Here is a 17,295-nt window from a genome sequence, read left to right on the forward strand (position 1 = left end):
GTAACGCCCCGACAACTCACAGTGACCATCGACTGCCCCCACAGATTCCAAGTTAAGCACGCTTAACCATGGAGTTCTTATGAGTCAGGCTACCGAAAAGCAAATGCATTTGGTGATATGAGTAGTCAAATCAATTCCTTTAAGCTATCCTTCAACTGTATAGTCCCATACCTACACAGTCTCCAGATCCCTCTCATTCCGGTGTATGTTCGATTCGTCCATGTACCCCTTCCACCCGAAGCTGCCAGGAGCCGCTCCTTGTCTGTGCCCCCTGCACCATGCCTCTTGCACCGGCGTCACTCCCCGCCCTCGTCAGTGCCCGGGTGTCACATGCCCACCAACTTCCGTCTGGTTCGTCCTCGAACCATACCGTATTGGGAGAGGCTAGGCTTTGATACCATTAATAATGTATTTTATGATGTTGGCATGAAATTATGCATCTGATCATGATATGTGTATTATGGAGGGGTTTTGTAGTGGTATAATGTGAGTTGAGAAATATGAGTATGGTATGAATCTCATGGAGAGATTCTGAAAGGTTATGGTATTAGTGTATATGTTGATGTTGAGGGTCCCGTAGTTGGAGGTGATCCTGATACTCTAATAATTCATCCAGTCTCAAGTAGAGAAGGATGAATTATGTGGTGAGAGGAGCAGGAGGTCCTGGTCTATGTGCCTGTTTTGGACATAGTGAGGGGACTAACCTTGTGAATGGTATGAAGTATTTTGGAAGTGTATTTGTAAGAAAAAAAGTAAAAGTCATCACAAGTGCATAACCTCTCGTGACCGCTCATCAACGTATCATCCGGATGAGTGTCTAGTAGGATTTGTGGTATGATGGTATATGAGGATGTCTGACATAAATGTTATATGATGGTTATATTTAAGCAATTATGCATGTTTTATAAATGATGTGTTGCATGTTAGCTCACCCTTACTTATTTGTGCATGTATTGGAAAAATCATATTTTTGCGATGATCGTATAACGTATTTGTTATACGGGAGCAGATGAAGAATCGTCACGTGATCCTGTACAGATGAAGGAAGAGATGGAAGAACAAATTAGAGGAATTCAATGTTATGTTTGTAGTTAACTCTGAGCTTAAAACTTATGTATATGAGGTTACGGAGTGTTACCATAAATATATTATTACCATATTTAAATTTTGAATTTTAAAGGGTGAATTTTTGGGATGTTACAACTTTAACATATAATTTTTGTACTTCAATAAACTAACTTAACAATATGCTAACTTTCAGTGTTATCTGAAAATATTTTGCCTCTAATCAATACCTTTCAGGTTTGATCTTGAAAAGATAGGTTACCTAATGCAAAAATAAGCAAATATGTGAGGGATTAGTGAAAAACTGATCAAGCATTTTCCTGTTAAATGCATTTATATTTAACAAAATATATAGATATTAATTTTTTAAAAACAATAAATTAGGATTTGGCATATATGTGACACGTCGAGAGTTTGTAATTATATGAATGTGAATACGAAGACGAAAAATTGCAAAAATGCAAAATTGCAGCAGTTCTTTGTTCCTTTTGGTTAGGCAGGTGGGAACCATATTTCTCCTTGTTACTTAGTGCCCGTTAAATCAAACACCACACAATTCTAAATGCTTATACACTTTCTTTTCTATTCATAAAACTTCTGATGATCGTGTGCTAATTTCCATCCACACCCCATTGCTTCACATTCATGCATAGTTCCAACAACTCACTCCAATAGTACATTCATGTAACACACATTCACAAAACGACAACAAAAAATTAATAACATCTTTAGACACATAAATACAAGTCAACAGACACACTGCTCGTAATAGTAAATTTCAAGTTTCTGTTATTCCTTTTCAATAGGAGCAAAATACGAGATTAAGAAACTTCACTATGTTACGAGGAGATACAGTATTGATATGAGTCTAATCATATAAAAGATTAATTAACATTCTTGATACAAAATTTTAAATATTTATATAATATTTTACTTTTTTATTTTTATCTAATATAAAATTTGATCTTAAAATTCCTAACATACTCTTGGACTAAGTTAGATTGTTTGAGTTAATCGATTTAGTAAAAATATTTATTGTTGTTATTGTAATGGAATGTTGAATGATCAATATACCCTACCCACTTTAAATGATTTCGATAACAAAACACGATGATGTTATACTTTTCTATCTAACCATTCCTTTTGATACAAGAATTTTATGAATGGACCTTTTTCTAACTCCGTTTTCCTTAAACCATGTAAACATCCAACACTTTGATGTTATCAATAGAAACGTTGAACATCTGTATTTCCTTCTTATTAATGTTTTTGTCTTTGACCTTTCCATTAATCTTCCTTTCTTTCCTATTGAATTAAAAGGCACTTGCTATTGTTTTTGCTACCTTTTTTATCCACCAATGTCTTTGACCCCTGTACCTCATGGCTTGTCTCTCAGGTTTCTAGTTTGGTAAAAATTGCATTTTGATTCTTCATGCTCATTATGACTCTAACACTACTTTATGTTAAAAATTATAGCTAATAACCAAGGTGAAACTATTTTCACCTAAGAATATATCAATTCAATTTTGAAACGACCGTCATTGTCATTTGACAATTGACACATTAAGTTTACTATAAAAATTTTCGTTAATAATGATAGATTTTTATCAATAGAAATAAATTTAATAAAGAACCAAAGTTATCAACAAATTTTATTAATATTTTAGTATTTAAATTATTTTTGTTGTTAATAAATTCATAAATAAGATTCGAAAATTTGTATTATTGACAAATATTTTTGTCGATAACTTATTTGACAGTTAATTCAATTAATAAATTTGTTAGTAATTTATAATTATTAATAACTGATTTTTTTTGTTGGTAAAATCGTCAGTGAATTGAGTGTTAAAATTTTCACAAAATTTGACGAGACCTTTTATATATTAAGGAAAGAAGGGTGAGAAGAAGAGAAAAAAAAATGGGAATGAGAAAAATAAAATAAATGAGATTTTTCATTTTTAAATTTAAATTTTTAAATTAAAAATAATTTCTTAATTATATTCTTTGATAATAATGCACAAAAATCTAAAATACATAACTTAATATCAATTTAGACAACAATTACTTAAATAAATTTAAATATTAAAAATAAATAAAATTAATTTCCATTAAACTAACCTTAACTTATTTACTTTTAATATTTATTTTAGCTTATATCCACTGATAACATAACATATACTAATTAAAATAAATATAAATATTAGAAATAAACAAAGTTAATTTCGGAATCCATTTTTTATATTTATTTTAGTTATTGTCCAATAAGTTAATATTATGTTTTTTACTTTTAATATTTATTTTAGTTAGTGTATAGTAACTCGACACTAATTTATTTTGTTTTAATATTTAATTTAGTTAATATATATTAAAATATATCTCAATTAAAATATACTAATTTGATGTTAAATTAAATATTTATTTAATAAAAATTAAAAATAATTTTATATTTTTTAACATTTTCTTAAAAAGTTAATATTTTGAGTTATATTAGAATGAATTATACCAATAACACTGGTATACGAATCCATATCAAGCATCACTCATTTATATTTTTTATTATTTAATTACTTGAAGAAATCTAGTCTTACAAGACATGTCCCATAAAACTTTCTAATAAAGTAGATGTTTATAGAATGTGTCAATTGGATTAGTGACTTCTATAGGACATGCCACCTAGATGTAGTAGACTTTTAAAACAAAAATGTCATATGTACGTTTGGAATCATCTCATGAATTATCTATATGGAGGATGCCATGAGAATAATAATGTCATTTGTAAAGAAAACAAAAAATATTTATATTGTACAAACTATTGGAATAAAAAATCTAATACTGATTCAATAGCCACACAAATAGCATCTACTTAACCGTATGGTAATATTTGTCCTTTTAAAATTGACTTTGTTTTAATGCTCTATTCCTTAGTTTTATGTCAATTTAATCAACCACCTTGCTGTTACTCCGTCAAGTTGCTATATTGAACAAATAAAGGATAAGATAATTCATATTTGTGAAGACTTTGCGGACAATTATTTTAGTTGACAGAAAAAGACCTAATTAATAATTGTGTTAGACTTTAGCATGTGTTATGCTTAGGTCCATTCAGTTCATGCTAATATACCTTTAAAAAAATTACACCATTTATTCTACAGGCATTAAGGCAGAACTAAGAAATAAAAGGAAACTAAACCATTTTCGTTCGAAGTAGCTTTAACATTGTAAATAAATTTGTTCATGTATACTTCTTCAAATCCATACTTGATTTTTTATGGGAGAATCTCACATCATTTATTAAATATGAATATAAATATGAATAATATATAATATTTTAAATTATTTATCTTAATACTCGTCGTCTCATCATCTTTATATTTGTATTTTTTAAAATTAATAAAACATTTTTAATTTATTAAGATATTAGTTGTTTCTTATCTTTCATTTCAGAACTTATTTCTGAGACATATATTTAATAATTTTTATTATTTTTAATAATTATTTACTATGTATTCAATTATTTTTTGATATTATTTTTATATTTATAAATTATATTTTATTTTTTGTATTTAATACCGAAGAAAAAATATATTTTCTTTTGATATTAAATATTAAATAATATTATATTTTTCTATTATAATTATTTTAAGTATTATTTATTTAATATTTATAATAATAATAATATGTAGTGACATGACAACTCATATTTAAGTTATCTTGTGAGAATTAAATAAAACAAAAACTTTATTGTTAGATGATTATCCATACTCATATTCATAATCAACCTACTTCGTTCTTATTTAACAAATATATAGATATATAATATTAATAATAAATAAATTAAAATAGTATTATAAATTTACATTTTCTTTACCTCTCTTATTTTTATTTTCTCTTCAACCGGATGACTTTCAATAGTATTTAATTTTTCCACTCTTGGGAAAAAGTGTCTGTGATTTGGAAATGAAGTAATTAATGATAATGCTAACAAAGGGGGCAGAGTTAATCAAAAGAGAGGGGTTGGGACATGATAAAAAGAGTGACGAGAATTGCACAAACAATCGTTAATTGAGCGATGAAATGTCAATGATTTCATAATTGAGACAGCACGCGTCAATCAAATTAATGGGATAAGAGTGAGAAATGAGACATAGTGACAAATTATGCTCTTTCACATTGGCACTTATAATAAGATGAGCATTGGAAAGATAAGCACTGGGGTTGGAGTGTCTGGTTGGTTCAAAGGATTTGGATGGGTAGTTGTTACAGTGTCAGTGAACACCTGAACATACATGCAATGTAGAGGGTTAAGATTGTTGTTGATGATGTTGTTAATGATGTTGAGACGAAGGAAGAGGGAGAAGAAGAAGAAGAAGGTGGTAGTGATGGGATGAAAATGCAGAGATAGGAGACATCTATGCTCTGTGTCACATAGTACTTGCTGAAATTCCATGCACGTACGGATGCGTATTGGTTACAGCAGTATCCGCCAATCAAAGTGACATGGGTACGATGGTGTTTTTAGGACTGTGTAAAGCTGCTGTTGTTGTTTTTGTTTGTTTGTTGAGCACGTGATCTGATTGCTTCTGTGTTCTGCCTGGCTTAGATCCCCATAAAGATCTCCAATATCTTGGAAACAGTCCCCCCACAATCTTCTTCTTTCTCTTTCTCTTCCCTTTCTTTCATTTTCTCACATTCATGCATGCTCAAACCTCTGCCAAATACATCTAACCCTTATCTCAAACCCTTTTCATTTTATATATACAAACATTTCAAAACAAACACTCATAAACTATTGTCTAATGTAACTCACATGTTACCAATTTCACACCACACTCATTATCAATGCTCAAAAATCTTAAATTCCCACTTTAATTTTAAAATTAATTTAGTAAAACTATAAATTTAAATAGTTTTAATTCAGTCTTTATTGAATAACATAATTTATTAAGTATTCAAAATATTTTTATTTGTATCTGAGTATTTTTGTTGTTAACGAGGGAAATCAACTGGTATTTTTATCTTTTTGTCTACAATTTATAGTCGACTTCCACTTATTTATCAAAGAACTAGTTGAAATAAATTAAAGGAAAAAAAGGAAACGATAAATTTAAAAGAAAATACATTTTAAACACTTAATAAAGCAACTTTTCAATAAAAGTTCAATTAAAATAACCCAAATTCATTAAATAATTAAAAATTTAAAAAATGTTCAAGTATGAGTTACTTTATATAATCTTTTGGAAGAACTATTTTAATCTTTTGTCCCGTAATACACAAAATGGTTAAATATGTTTTTAGTCTCCAAAACTATCCCGCGATTTTGGTTTTAGTCCCTCTTTTAAACTAAGGTACTTTTCGGTCCTTCTCCTTTAAGAAAACATAATTTTCGTCCTAAAAAACCAACGACGTTAAATAGAAGGTGAGCTGGCTAACGATGGAGTGTCACGCTGTAATCTTTGAAACTTTCCCTCTCTCCACAACCATCACTACCTTCGCTTCTTTTCATCCTTCGTCAGCAACGACACCATCAGTTCTTTTCTCCCTCCCTCCGCCACCAAACCTCCTTTCTCTTCCTCCAACCGGAAAAAGTGTCACTACGCCGACGTCGCAAAAGGGATGATTATTAGGGATGATTTTTTTGGTTTTTTGCAGGTTCCCATGGCTGCGCGAGAGGGAGTTTCGCAATTTGAGGGTTTTCAAAATAAAAGACACATGCAACTAAAAATCAACTGGTGCTTTAGGGTCCCAATTTTGCTAAACAAAACGTTCATAACTTAAGGTATTATTTGTTAGGTTCTTGTGATTGAAACCTAACTAAGCACACATTCAGTAGATAGAAACAATAATGGAAGAATGGGATTTTTTCTATTATTCACAGTGAAAGAAATCCCTTTTACAACGAATGGGTTGGGAGCATAACCCTCTACAACCTTAATTGTTCGGTCGTGCACCCTTACAATACAACCTTAACCGTTCGGTTGGCCCCGTTATCGTTCGGCTTCTATCCTAAACCCCAACTATCCTATCATCCTAGATCCTAACATTATTCTTGTTTGGCAACCATCTTTAAAGCCAGTTCCCATGGTTTACGTTTTCCAAGAACCTCTCTACAGGTAAAATGCAAAAAGAGACCATTATAGTGGCATGTAACTTCCGTTCACATTCGAAACCGCTCGGCCTTTGAGTAATGTTTGGGAGTGAAGAGTTTATAAGAGGATGAAGACTTCCTAACTGTGAATACCGTTCGGCACCGTTCAGCTACTGCGTTCGGCTACTGTTCGGCCATTAAAAGTTAAGACCGAACGGTCTTAACAGTTAATGGATAAAAGTCGTCTTTGTAAGTTTCTCATATCACTTTCAAAAGTAGTTCCAATTCCAAACCTATAACCCAATCTTTGCATCCTTGAAGCTTCTCATCAACGATGAGAGGCCGAGCATGGACCACGACCTTCACGCAGCAATCTTCCCCATCTTCCATGGGGAAGCAGCGTTGTAATAGAGAAAAAATATTGTAAAACTAAATGCACTGAAAAACATTGTCTCTCGTAAGTGTACATGTGTCTGTTTATATACAGGGAAACAAAACATTGGGACAGCTGCGCTACTGTTATGCATACAGCTGTCTAAGGAATAAGCTGACTAAACACCCAATACATGTTTCTTAGAGAGTGTGTGAATAATCAAAATGAGAATGAAAACGAGTTAGCTTTTTCGAAAGATTCGAAATTTATTTGTTAAGCCATGGTGGGTGAATCTGGTGGCGGAAATACGTCGCGGGCAAGGAGGGGGCCAGAAAATGGAGCTCCGGCGCCAAGTGAGAGTGAGAGAGTGAAGGAAAGAAATGTGAGTGAGAGTGGCAAGCAGGAAATCACGTGAAAAGTTGTCTCCCATTTGGAGCGAAAACGGTAACATTTCTCTCTCTCTCTCTTCGATTTTTCTAATTGTGCGTGGATGAAGGGAAGAGGTTGGAGCTGTGCATGAAGAATGGGTTGCGACGCCGGCGTAGTGACACTTTTTCCGGTGGGAGGAAGAGAAAGGAGGTTTGGTGGCGGAGGGAGGGAGAAAAGAACTGATGGCGTCGTTGCTAACGGAGGATGAAAAGAAGCGGAGGTGGTGATGGTTGTGGAGAGAGGGAGAGTTTCAAAGATTACAGCGTGACACTCCACCGTTAGCCAGCTCACCTTCTATTTAACGCCGTTGGTTTTTGAGGACGAAAAATTATATTTTCTTAAAGGAGAATGACTAAAAAGTACCTTATTTTGAAAGAGAGACTAAAACCAAAATCGCGTGATAGTTTAGGGATTAAAAATATATTTAACCCTAAAAGAAAAGCAGAATTATTTTCAGAGATGAATTATGGGATTTTTTGTATTATTGTGAATGAAAAATAATTGCTATCTTCTTATATAAACTTTTGAAACAGGAATTGAGAGTTTTTCCCTAAAGTATAAATATAGTTATGGGTTTATACTAGTGCCATGATAGGGATTGATCCGAATATTGGGCTGCATGTGTAGTGTATCGCTTATGATAATACACAAGAAAAAAGTGTCGAATATTCAACCTCAGTCACTGGTGGTGGCAACATATTACATCTCTATTCTATTCCCAAGTTGAATTTCAATTTCACCAAACATTTCCAAGACACGTAGGTGGACCTACACAATAAGGGTATATGGTATTTATATATATATATATATATATATATATATATATATATATATATATATATATATATATATATATATTGAGGGCACCAAAATTTACTTTACAAAGATAAACCCTTCTCTTGGTGCCATTATTTTTACCTCCTTTTGAAGAGATAAGAAGATACTGGTTTCGTTAGGTACAAGACCTAACTATCGCTGTTTCAACATGTGACAAGGTATACATAATTATTATGTGCTCATCAACTCCTCCATTTCAGCATCTCCAACATAAATTGCATACCATCCCTAGCAATTTATAATTTACCACTTTTTTTTCCTTTTCTGCATTTATTAGTCCTGAATGAAAATCTATATCGTCAAAGATTACAATCTTCGGTATGAAGCATTGTGGAATATATATGTTCTTCAGAATCATACATACTTGGTGGAGGGTCTTGCAATATGATAGCTCCTCTTACCAGCGAGATCTATTGGTCAAAGATTGTTCTTTGAATGCCCTTTTGTTCTTACTCTGATTAATTTTCGATGTCCTTGTCTTGGACCTGCAATTTCACATTTGTTTGCAATTTGGCCATTTGCCAAAACAACAATTCAGTACATATATTTTATACAGTTCAAATAATTATGACATGTATATATATATATATATATATATATATATATATATATATATTAGCAACTGGAAAGACTCCCCTGAAAGCTAGCCATAGCCAAAAGAAATTATATTATTAAACAGTTCACTGGATTCTCTTGCGTGTGCATAGCATGCCATTGTTTTCTTCCTATATTCTGATAAAAGGCATGCCAGGTGCTTTCATTTTTTTTATATGTTCAGTCACCACGTAATTAATTAGGATTAGTTCAATCAGTAAGCATTGCTAATTAATTATTTGATCCCCTAACTCGAGAGATTTTAATAATGGCATGGTGGTATCTGTCACCTTATTGTGTTTGGCTAAGAACATGTTGAAACTGGGGGGAAGAAAATCTTGTCGTGTAGAGACATTCATATGGCTTAGGAGGCACATTGTTGTGTTACGGTTAGCTTTCGTTTTCGTTTGATAACATATGTTGGAATAGATATGATGTTCTTCAACAAAATCTTGGCACCAAGAAAATCTGGTGTGATGTCTCTCTCAGTTTCCATTGACATCACGCTCCCATGAATTACAAAAGTTTAATGCAATATATATAGTTTGATCCAGCGGGAAGAAGTCCATGGTCCCGGGAAAGAAAATCTTGAGAGATCCTTTTGATAATTACCCCATTTTGACTCTCTCTTTAAATTCTTAAATTTCAAAAGTTCAATTTGTAATATAAAATATAAAGGGTATATTTCAATTGACTAATTTTGACCAATCTTTGACCCTGAGATAAGAATCCAACGGCTCCAATTCAACTACGTTATTTATTTATTTATTTTATTAGGCCACGGCCAACTATGGAAGAAGAAGCTTAAGTTTGTGGGTTCTGTTTTTGATGGTGATTATGATGATGAGATAAAAGCAATCACAGAAAAGGAAGCAACAATTGGAAGGCCTAATTAACACTTCATTAATTGCTTCTGCTCAGTTGAATTGCTTTACACAAAATACTTGGTGACTTTTGAGAAGAAGAACCAAATGCAATCTCTCCATCGTATCTTTTAGTTTGACATTTAGGATCCCTCCCATTGCACTCAATTTAAATTTTTTGTGTTACAATGTATGATTTGTTTTGAATATTTTTCTATCCCAGTAAAAAATAACAAGAGGGTATTACTCAAGCAAACATATTTTAATTGCTCTCCCCTCTTTTTTTTTTTAATTTATTCCAAAAATGTGTGGAAGTAATTAAGAACATTCATATTTAATTTTTTGACAATATTTGTGAAATTTAAGTACTTTCATCTAATTTTCTCTCTCTATCTCTATACGTGTGTTTCTGAAATTAAATATTTTCCCGTATCCTCCTTTATCATGCAAAGTACTCTTCCATTCTATATATAGCCCCTACCTCCTCCACCTCCATTCCCCACTACCACAAAACACCAACAACCAAACAATTCCATCCACACTATAACAAAAAAACCACTCTCTCTTTCTCTCTTCTCTCTTCTTCTCTCTTCTTTCTTCTCCCATTCTCGTTCTTTCCCTCCAAACCACAAAAATGGTAGCTGAGAACCACCCTTCCCCCACATACTTCATCCTCTTACTCATAACCATCACGCGTTTGATCTCCACTGTCGGAAAAACCTCCCAATGGAAGGCTGTTTTACCTGCCGAGCTTGCCGAAGTAGACGAGGATGTCTTTGACAAGCTCCGAGGAGACTCGGAAGCTCTTCAGGGAAGAGCTTCTAAGGACTACGGCAACATAGCTCGGGAAGTCCCACTGGCGGTCTTCCACCCGGCGTCGGCGCAGGACATCGCACACCTGATCAAGGCGTCGTACAGGGGGGCTGTCCCCTTCAAGGTGGCGGCGAGGGGACAAGGGCACTCCACGCGGGGGCAGGCGATGGCACGTGGCGGCGTGGTGGTGGACATGGCAGGGTTCAGAGAGAGGGGCAGTGGGGTGGGGATAAGGGTGAGCAACACGGTGGACCCTTCGGTTGGTTACTTTCACTACGCTGATGTCGGAGGGGAACAACTTTGGATCGATGTTCTTCACGCCACGCTCGAGCATGGACTTGCACCTCTCTCTTGGACTGATTACTTGTACTTGACAGTGGGAGGAACTCTCTCCAATGCTGGCATCAGTGGCCAAACCTTCCGCTTTGGTCCTCAAATCTCCACTGTTCGTGAAATGGATGTCATCACTGGTATCACACTTTCTTTTCTCCTCACTACTCACTCACTATACCTAACATATATAATAACAATAATAACTCTAACAAACCTAAATATTCTTGTTTATATAACTTGAACCTTCTGTCTAAAACTAAGATAAAACTTGAACTCTGATAAGAAAATGACTGCATAAAGTGAAGTATGTGTCTGAGTTTTGTTTATTGGGAGTGTCAGGGCTCTAAGATTTGTAAAGATGTTATAACAACCATCTGAATCTAAATAGTCGGTGTTTTAATATTGTGAGAATTGGTCATTGGGCACCTTGGAAAGTGTCACAGCTTGGAAAGGAAAGAAAGAGGAGTTTTGGAGGGGAAAGGAGATAAAATAATGATTACAATGAGTTGCCTGAAAAAAATTAAGGTTTTTTTAATATTCATAGCTCTAATTGAGGTAACCAACGTGCCGTGGTTGTTAATGTTTTCAGAACTTCATTGCAACTTCGGGTACAGTGGCGTCTGTTCATACTTTAAGGAAAGAAAATTGAAAAGTACTGTAATGCATCAGACTGTGATTGCGATTGAAATTTATAAAAGCTTGCTTTTCGGACCTGTTCTTTGTTTTTTATTCGAATTATATTGTTTTAATCTAACAACGGAAACGAGTCTTGGTCTACAATTTTTGGTGAATGTTTTAGCAAACCTGGTCCGGTGTTTGAAAACTTCTTAACCGTGGATTCAGTTCACACGGTCAGTGATGGCCTCCTACATGTTCTTGTTTTAGATAACATGTTCATACACTTCTGGTCCAAGTCGTTCTTTCGTCAATTGTTTTATTGAAAATAAACTGGCAGCTGAATTTTTATTTGAAATGTTTGTTAAAAGAACATGTGCATGCATGCAATCATATATATTATTATTATTGTTTGTGTTTTAATGAAGTTTTGATTTGGTTTAGGAAAGGGAGAATCTGTGACCTGCTCTTCTCAGACAAATTCGGAGTTGTTTCACGCTGTTCTTGGAGGTTTAGGACAATTTGGAATTATAACAAGGGCAAGAATTGCTCTTGCTCCAGCTCCCAAGAGGGTACGTTTAAATCTTCAGAATTGACTAGGACTTTGTCTTGTAGCTTCTTCTTCCAACATTTCACATAGTGACGCCAATTCTACATGCTATATTATTCAACCATCAAGCTTTACGGAAGCATCGAATGTCCTTGTCCTAAAAGCTTTATGTCACCGTTTTTCTTGGTACCCCATACACACACACAAGTTTCACATTATGTCATCCATGAGAGACACACATGAAAACGAAAACCAGACGAGCTACAGGTGAAGAACGTGGATTCTTGAAATTGAAAAGCCATTAAAATGTGTGTAGGAAAAATGTACATGTCATAACTCAAAGTCTTTTGAAATACACAGTGACCCTTTTCAGACCATATAAGCCGACCAATAATTAGGCTCCTATTAACCTCTCTCGTCAACGATTCAACCTCTAATTTCTTAATAAAAAATCAACTGATATAACAACTGTATTTGAAAATACTACCAAGAAGATAGGCCCATACATTAATATGTTTCCACTAGAAAGGATAAGAAAGTTGGTGAGTGAGATGATGGAATTGAATTTCACATAAGTACTCCAGCAGTACTATTTGATGGGACTCACTGCATAAACTATAATCATGTGATCATAATTGTTTTTCATCAGTACGATAATCAGTTAATGAAGGGTGAATTTTTTTTTTTTTTATTGGCAGGTTAAATGGGTTAGACTTTTGTACAATGAGTTTTCTGATTTTACAAAAGACCAAGAACAATTAATCTCAATCACTGGAAGGAAACAAAATATTGCAGTTGATTATGTGGAAGGGTCGTTGCTGATGCACCAAGGACCCATAAATAATTGGAGATCTTCTTTCTTCCCTTTAGCCGACCATGGTCGAATAATTTCACTAGTAACTCAACACAGCGTCCTCTATTGCCTAGAAGTTGCCAAATATTATGATGGCCAAAGTGAAAACAACGTGGACAAGGTACGTCTCCATTCATGTGCAATTGCCTTCATGATGTGTCCTTTCGTTTCTCTTGTCCTGTCTAATAAATAACCCTTTGTCACACTCCATCTTATAATTTTAATGTTGCAAAGTAACATTCTTATTTTCGTGTTGGTGTAGGAACTCCAAGTTTTACTCCAAGGACTGAGCTACATCCCTGGATTTTACTACGAAAAAGATGTCTCATACGTTGAGTTCTTGAACAGAGTCCGAGGTGGAGAGTTGAAGCTACAGTCACAGGGACTGTGGGATGTTCCTCACCCTTGGCTCAATTTGTTCATACCAAAATCTCAAATCATGGATTTTGACTCAGGCGTGTTCAAGAACATCATCCTTAAACGAAACATCACCACAGGACCTGTCTTGGTTTACCCCATGAACAGAAACAAGTAATTGAGCTGAACTACTTAATTAATCTCGATTTATGTTACATTTCTTCTCTTTTCTGACTCGAAATTTTGTAAAAAAAAATAAAATACAGGTGGGACAATAGGATGTCAGCATCAATACCAGACGAGGAAATCTTCTACACAGTTGGGTTTTTGCATTCAAGTGGGTTTGATAATTGGAAGGACTATGATACTCAAAATAAAGAAATTCTGCAGTTTTGTAATGATGCTGGGATCAATATTAAGCAATATCTTCCCCACTACCGCACACAAGAAGATTGGACAAAGCATTTTGGCCCTAAATGGAGGACTTTTGTAGAAAGAAAACAGCAGTTTGATCCTAGAATGATTCTATCACCTGGACAAAGAATCTTTAACAATTAAACTAGCTTTTTTATAATATTTTTGCCCCAAATAAAAAGAAGAAAAAAAAGAGGTTACACATATGGTGGGACTACCTAAGTGTACACATAGGACCCATAGTTTAGATGATAGGGTTTGTACTTGTTTTTGTTAAGAGGGTGGGGTTAAAAGCTGCATGCCTTTGGCATATATGTAGATCAGGTTACACATACTTTAGATACGTTAGGTTGACAAAATCATGTGTGAAAGATGCACACAGCTAGCTGTACCTTTCTTTCCCTCACTCTTTTTCATTTCTCTATCATCATCACCACACAACTTACTTTTTCATCCGATAAAAAGTTTACAATTTTCATCTTCTGTGTCTCAAATACCACTTTATTAAGAGTAGTTTGCAACTTAATATGTGGAGGGTTCGTTTTGATCACGTTGTTCTAATCCTACATGAATTGTTAATTAATGTGTGCAATGAGTGTGTTTGGTGGCATTATTATTGTTATGGTTTTGGCTTTGCCTTCCTAATTTTGAACATGGGCACCCTAGCAATAATTGAGATCCTAGGTTAAGGAGGAACATCATTATTGTGTCTAAATTGAGAGTCCTAGCTGTATGGCATAATAATAAATCATCGTAGGTTGCTAGATAGATGTGATAACGCCAAATGCCTTCAAATACTATAATTAATCTCCATTGCGAGATCCTTCCTCTTAATTATATATCATTAAAAAGATTATGCTCCTTTACAAGAGAATACAACTCATTGCTCCTTAATTAATCTAAAGAATCATGCAATAAACAAATGCTGTTGTATATAATCCATGAAGTGCATTTATCGAAAGTGTAGTTTACTTCAAGTTTGATACAGTTGTAATTTTTAAAAATTTAACAAAGTTAATTGAAAGTTCTATATATCAACTTAAAATGAGAAAGATAAACAATACATAGGTAAAAAAAAATACATAATACGTATACTTAAGTTTTTTAGATTGAAAATAATATTTTAATCTTTGATATAAAACTATTCATGACTAATTGATGTTAAAGTTTCTCCACCTATCACTTTAAAACATCCACCAGGAATTTATAAGAAAACTAATCCCTAAATACATATGTAAAAAAACTTTAATGAAAACGGTTTAAGCACAATAAAGATTTTTTTTTATCTCTAGAAGGGATAAATCTTCTATTATGGGAAAATGACATAGTTCATAGAAAATAAATAAAAATAGGAATGAATCATTTGCAGTAACCAAGGAATGCAATCTACGTATCTCGATTTTGCGAAGAATATATATCAATGAGAGGACACACAAGTGGCAGTGATGATTATTTTAATTTAAAGTTTTAATTGGATTCTAATTAATTTCCTCATAAGAAATAAAATAATCAAGTCAATTGCAACTAGACAGCAAGAATACAAAAATCCAGAAATGTGTCTTCGATATAATGAAGGAATACAGCAACAACGAAAATAATTATAAAAATGAAATTATCTAAAGTGCCACAGATATGTTTAATGAAAAATGTTTTGTTTTTCAAATTTTAGTAATTAAGAAAAATACTTGTCATGACACATAAATATCAACTAACATTTTTTTTTATATATTATTCTTACTTTTTTTGCATAAACACCCGATATTGTTTAGCTTTATGTTAGCTTTTAATAATCTTTCGTTTCTAATTTATATGTTACAAATCCAATGTTGATATAAAAAAAGGTTCGAATTTTAACATATGAATAAAATGTAATCTGTATTTTATAAACCAGTTTTATGATGTTAAATTAAATATAAACGTTAAAAACAATATATTCCATCTAAAATGGAAAACCAAATCCAAAACGATTTTGGAATAGCCAATGATGCAAGGGATCAAATTTCAGTGCCTAAAACACATAAAAGTGAAATATATATATATATATATATATATATATATATATATATATATATAGGAAGAAAAAAAACGTTCAAGCATACAAATTTTGAAAAATAATTATATAGCAAATGCAAATATAGTAATTATAAGAACGTCGATTTTTGCTAATGCATGTTGGATGTCCTAAAGCCAGTTATTAAAGAAATAAAAGGAATATTTTTATTAGAAATTGTGGAAAAGTGCAAAGAGATAGATTATTAAAGAAATTGATTTGTTAAACTTAGAACAGTGATTAAATAGTTGAAGTTATTTGATAGAAATGTTTTTGTAGGTATTAAAGCTATGATTCGTAGAGGTATTATTGTTAAAGTTTGGGAGGATAAAATGCCCTAGATTCAAAACCTAACACCTTTACATTTGAGGGATTTATTCCTCGTAGTGCGCTCTAATAGATTTATTCTACTTTGTATTTTGCTTTTTCCGAAAAAGGGGTTCACAACATGTTTGGTATAATTAGTACAACGTAAATGCCGCCAATTAAAAACTAACATTTCACATGACAAATTGGAATATCTTAAATGTGTTGGAATATTTAAGAATTAAAAACAAAAACAAAAAAGCATTGTTGGATCGAATAGGAATAACTTTTTGCTTTTGGGGTATGAGACAGACCCACGAGTGAGTGACTTTGTTGTGACAAAGTATTAAGCAAAGTTCTTCTTCTAATCAAATAATTAGTGTTCATTTAAATTAAAGCAAAACCTCATCTACTTGTCGTTCCTTCGTGTTATCCATCAATAACACCATTGAATTTGTTGCTATCGTTTATTCTTAATTAACTAAAAGATTCCATAATAAAGTCACTTCGTTGTTCTTCGCCCCATAAAGTTTAACTTTTTTTCCCTTTACTTTTGTGTTAATTAACAACGTGCTTTGCGGCCACATTTGGGACCTTAATTAACTAATTAATTAATTAAAGAAATGGGTAATTGTGAACAAAAGAGGCCATGCAACACTTAATTCCAGCTTACAGGCAACAAGGAGACAGAAAAAGTTAGTAGCCTCATCATTTTGTTGACTTTTCTTGCTGCCTATAGAGAATCAATGCTTTAATTG

At 33.0% G+C, this 17,295-nt stretch overlaps 1 protein-coding gene across 1 annotated transcript; it reads left to right on the top strand.

Annotated features, from left to right (window-relative positions):
* The first annotated feature begins 10,760 nt into the window (after positions 1-10,760).
* Positions 10,761-14,659, top strand: LOC108330947 (cytokinin dehydrogenase 3). The gene is made up of 5 exons (XM_017565548.2): positions 10,761-11,529; positions 12,452-12,579; positions 13,256-13,531; positions 13,673-13,941; positions 14,034-14,659. Exons 1-5 carry the CDS (start codon positions 10,881-10,883, stop codon positions 14,323-14,325), a joined length of 1,614 nt encoding a protein of 537 aa, XP_017421037.1. The 5' UTR covers positions 10,761-10,880; the 3' UTR covers positions 14,326-14,659.
* The last annotated feature ends 2,636 nt before the right edge of the window (positions 14,660-17,295 follow it).

The sequence above is a fragment of the Vigna angularis genome, chromosome 4 (assembly GCF_016808095.1).
Source record: "Vigna angularis cultivar LongXiaoDou No.4 chromosome 4, ASM1680809v1, whole genome shotgun sequence".
In the NCBI taxonomy this organism is placed as follows: domain Eukaryota; kingdom Viridiplantae; phylum Streptophyta; class Magnoliopsida; order Fabales; family Fabaceae; genus Vigna; species Vigna angularis.

Excerpts from the sequence above, each read along its gene's own strand:
- LOC108330947 (XM_017565548.2), top strand. The coding sequence starts at position 10,881 with ATGGTAGCTGAGAACCACCCTTCCCCCACATACTTCATCCTCTTACTC. Across the intron at positions 12,580-13,255 it reads TTGCTCCAGCTCCCAAGAGG|GTTAAATGGGTTAGACTTTT; the intron begins GTACGTTTAAAT and ends TTTTATTGGCAG. Across the intron at positions 13,942-14,033 it reads TACCCCATGAACAGAAACAA|GTGGGACAATAGGATGTCAG; the intron begins GTAATTGAGCTG and ends AATAAAATACAG.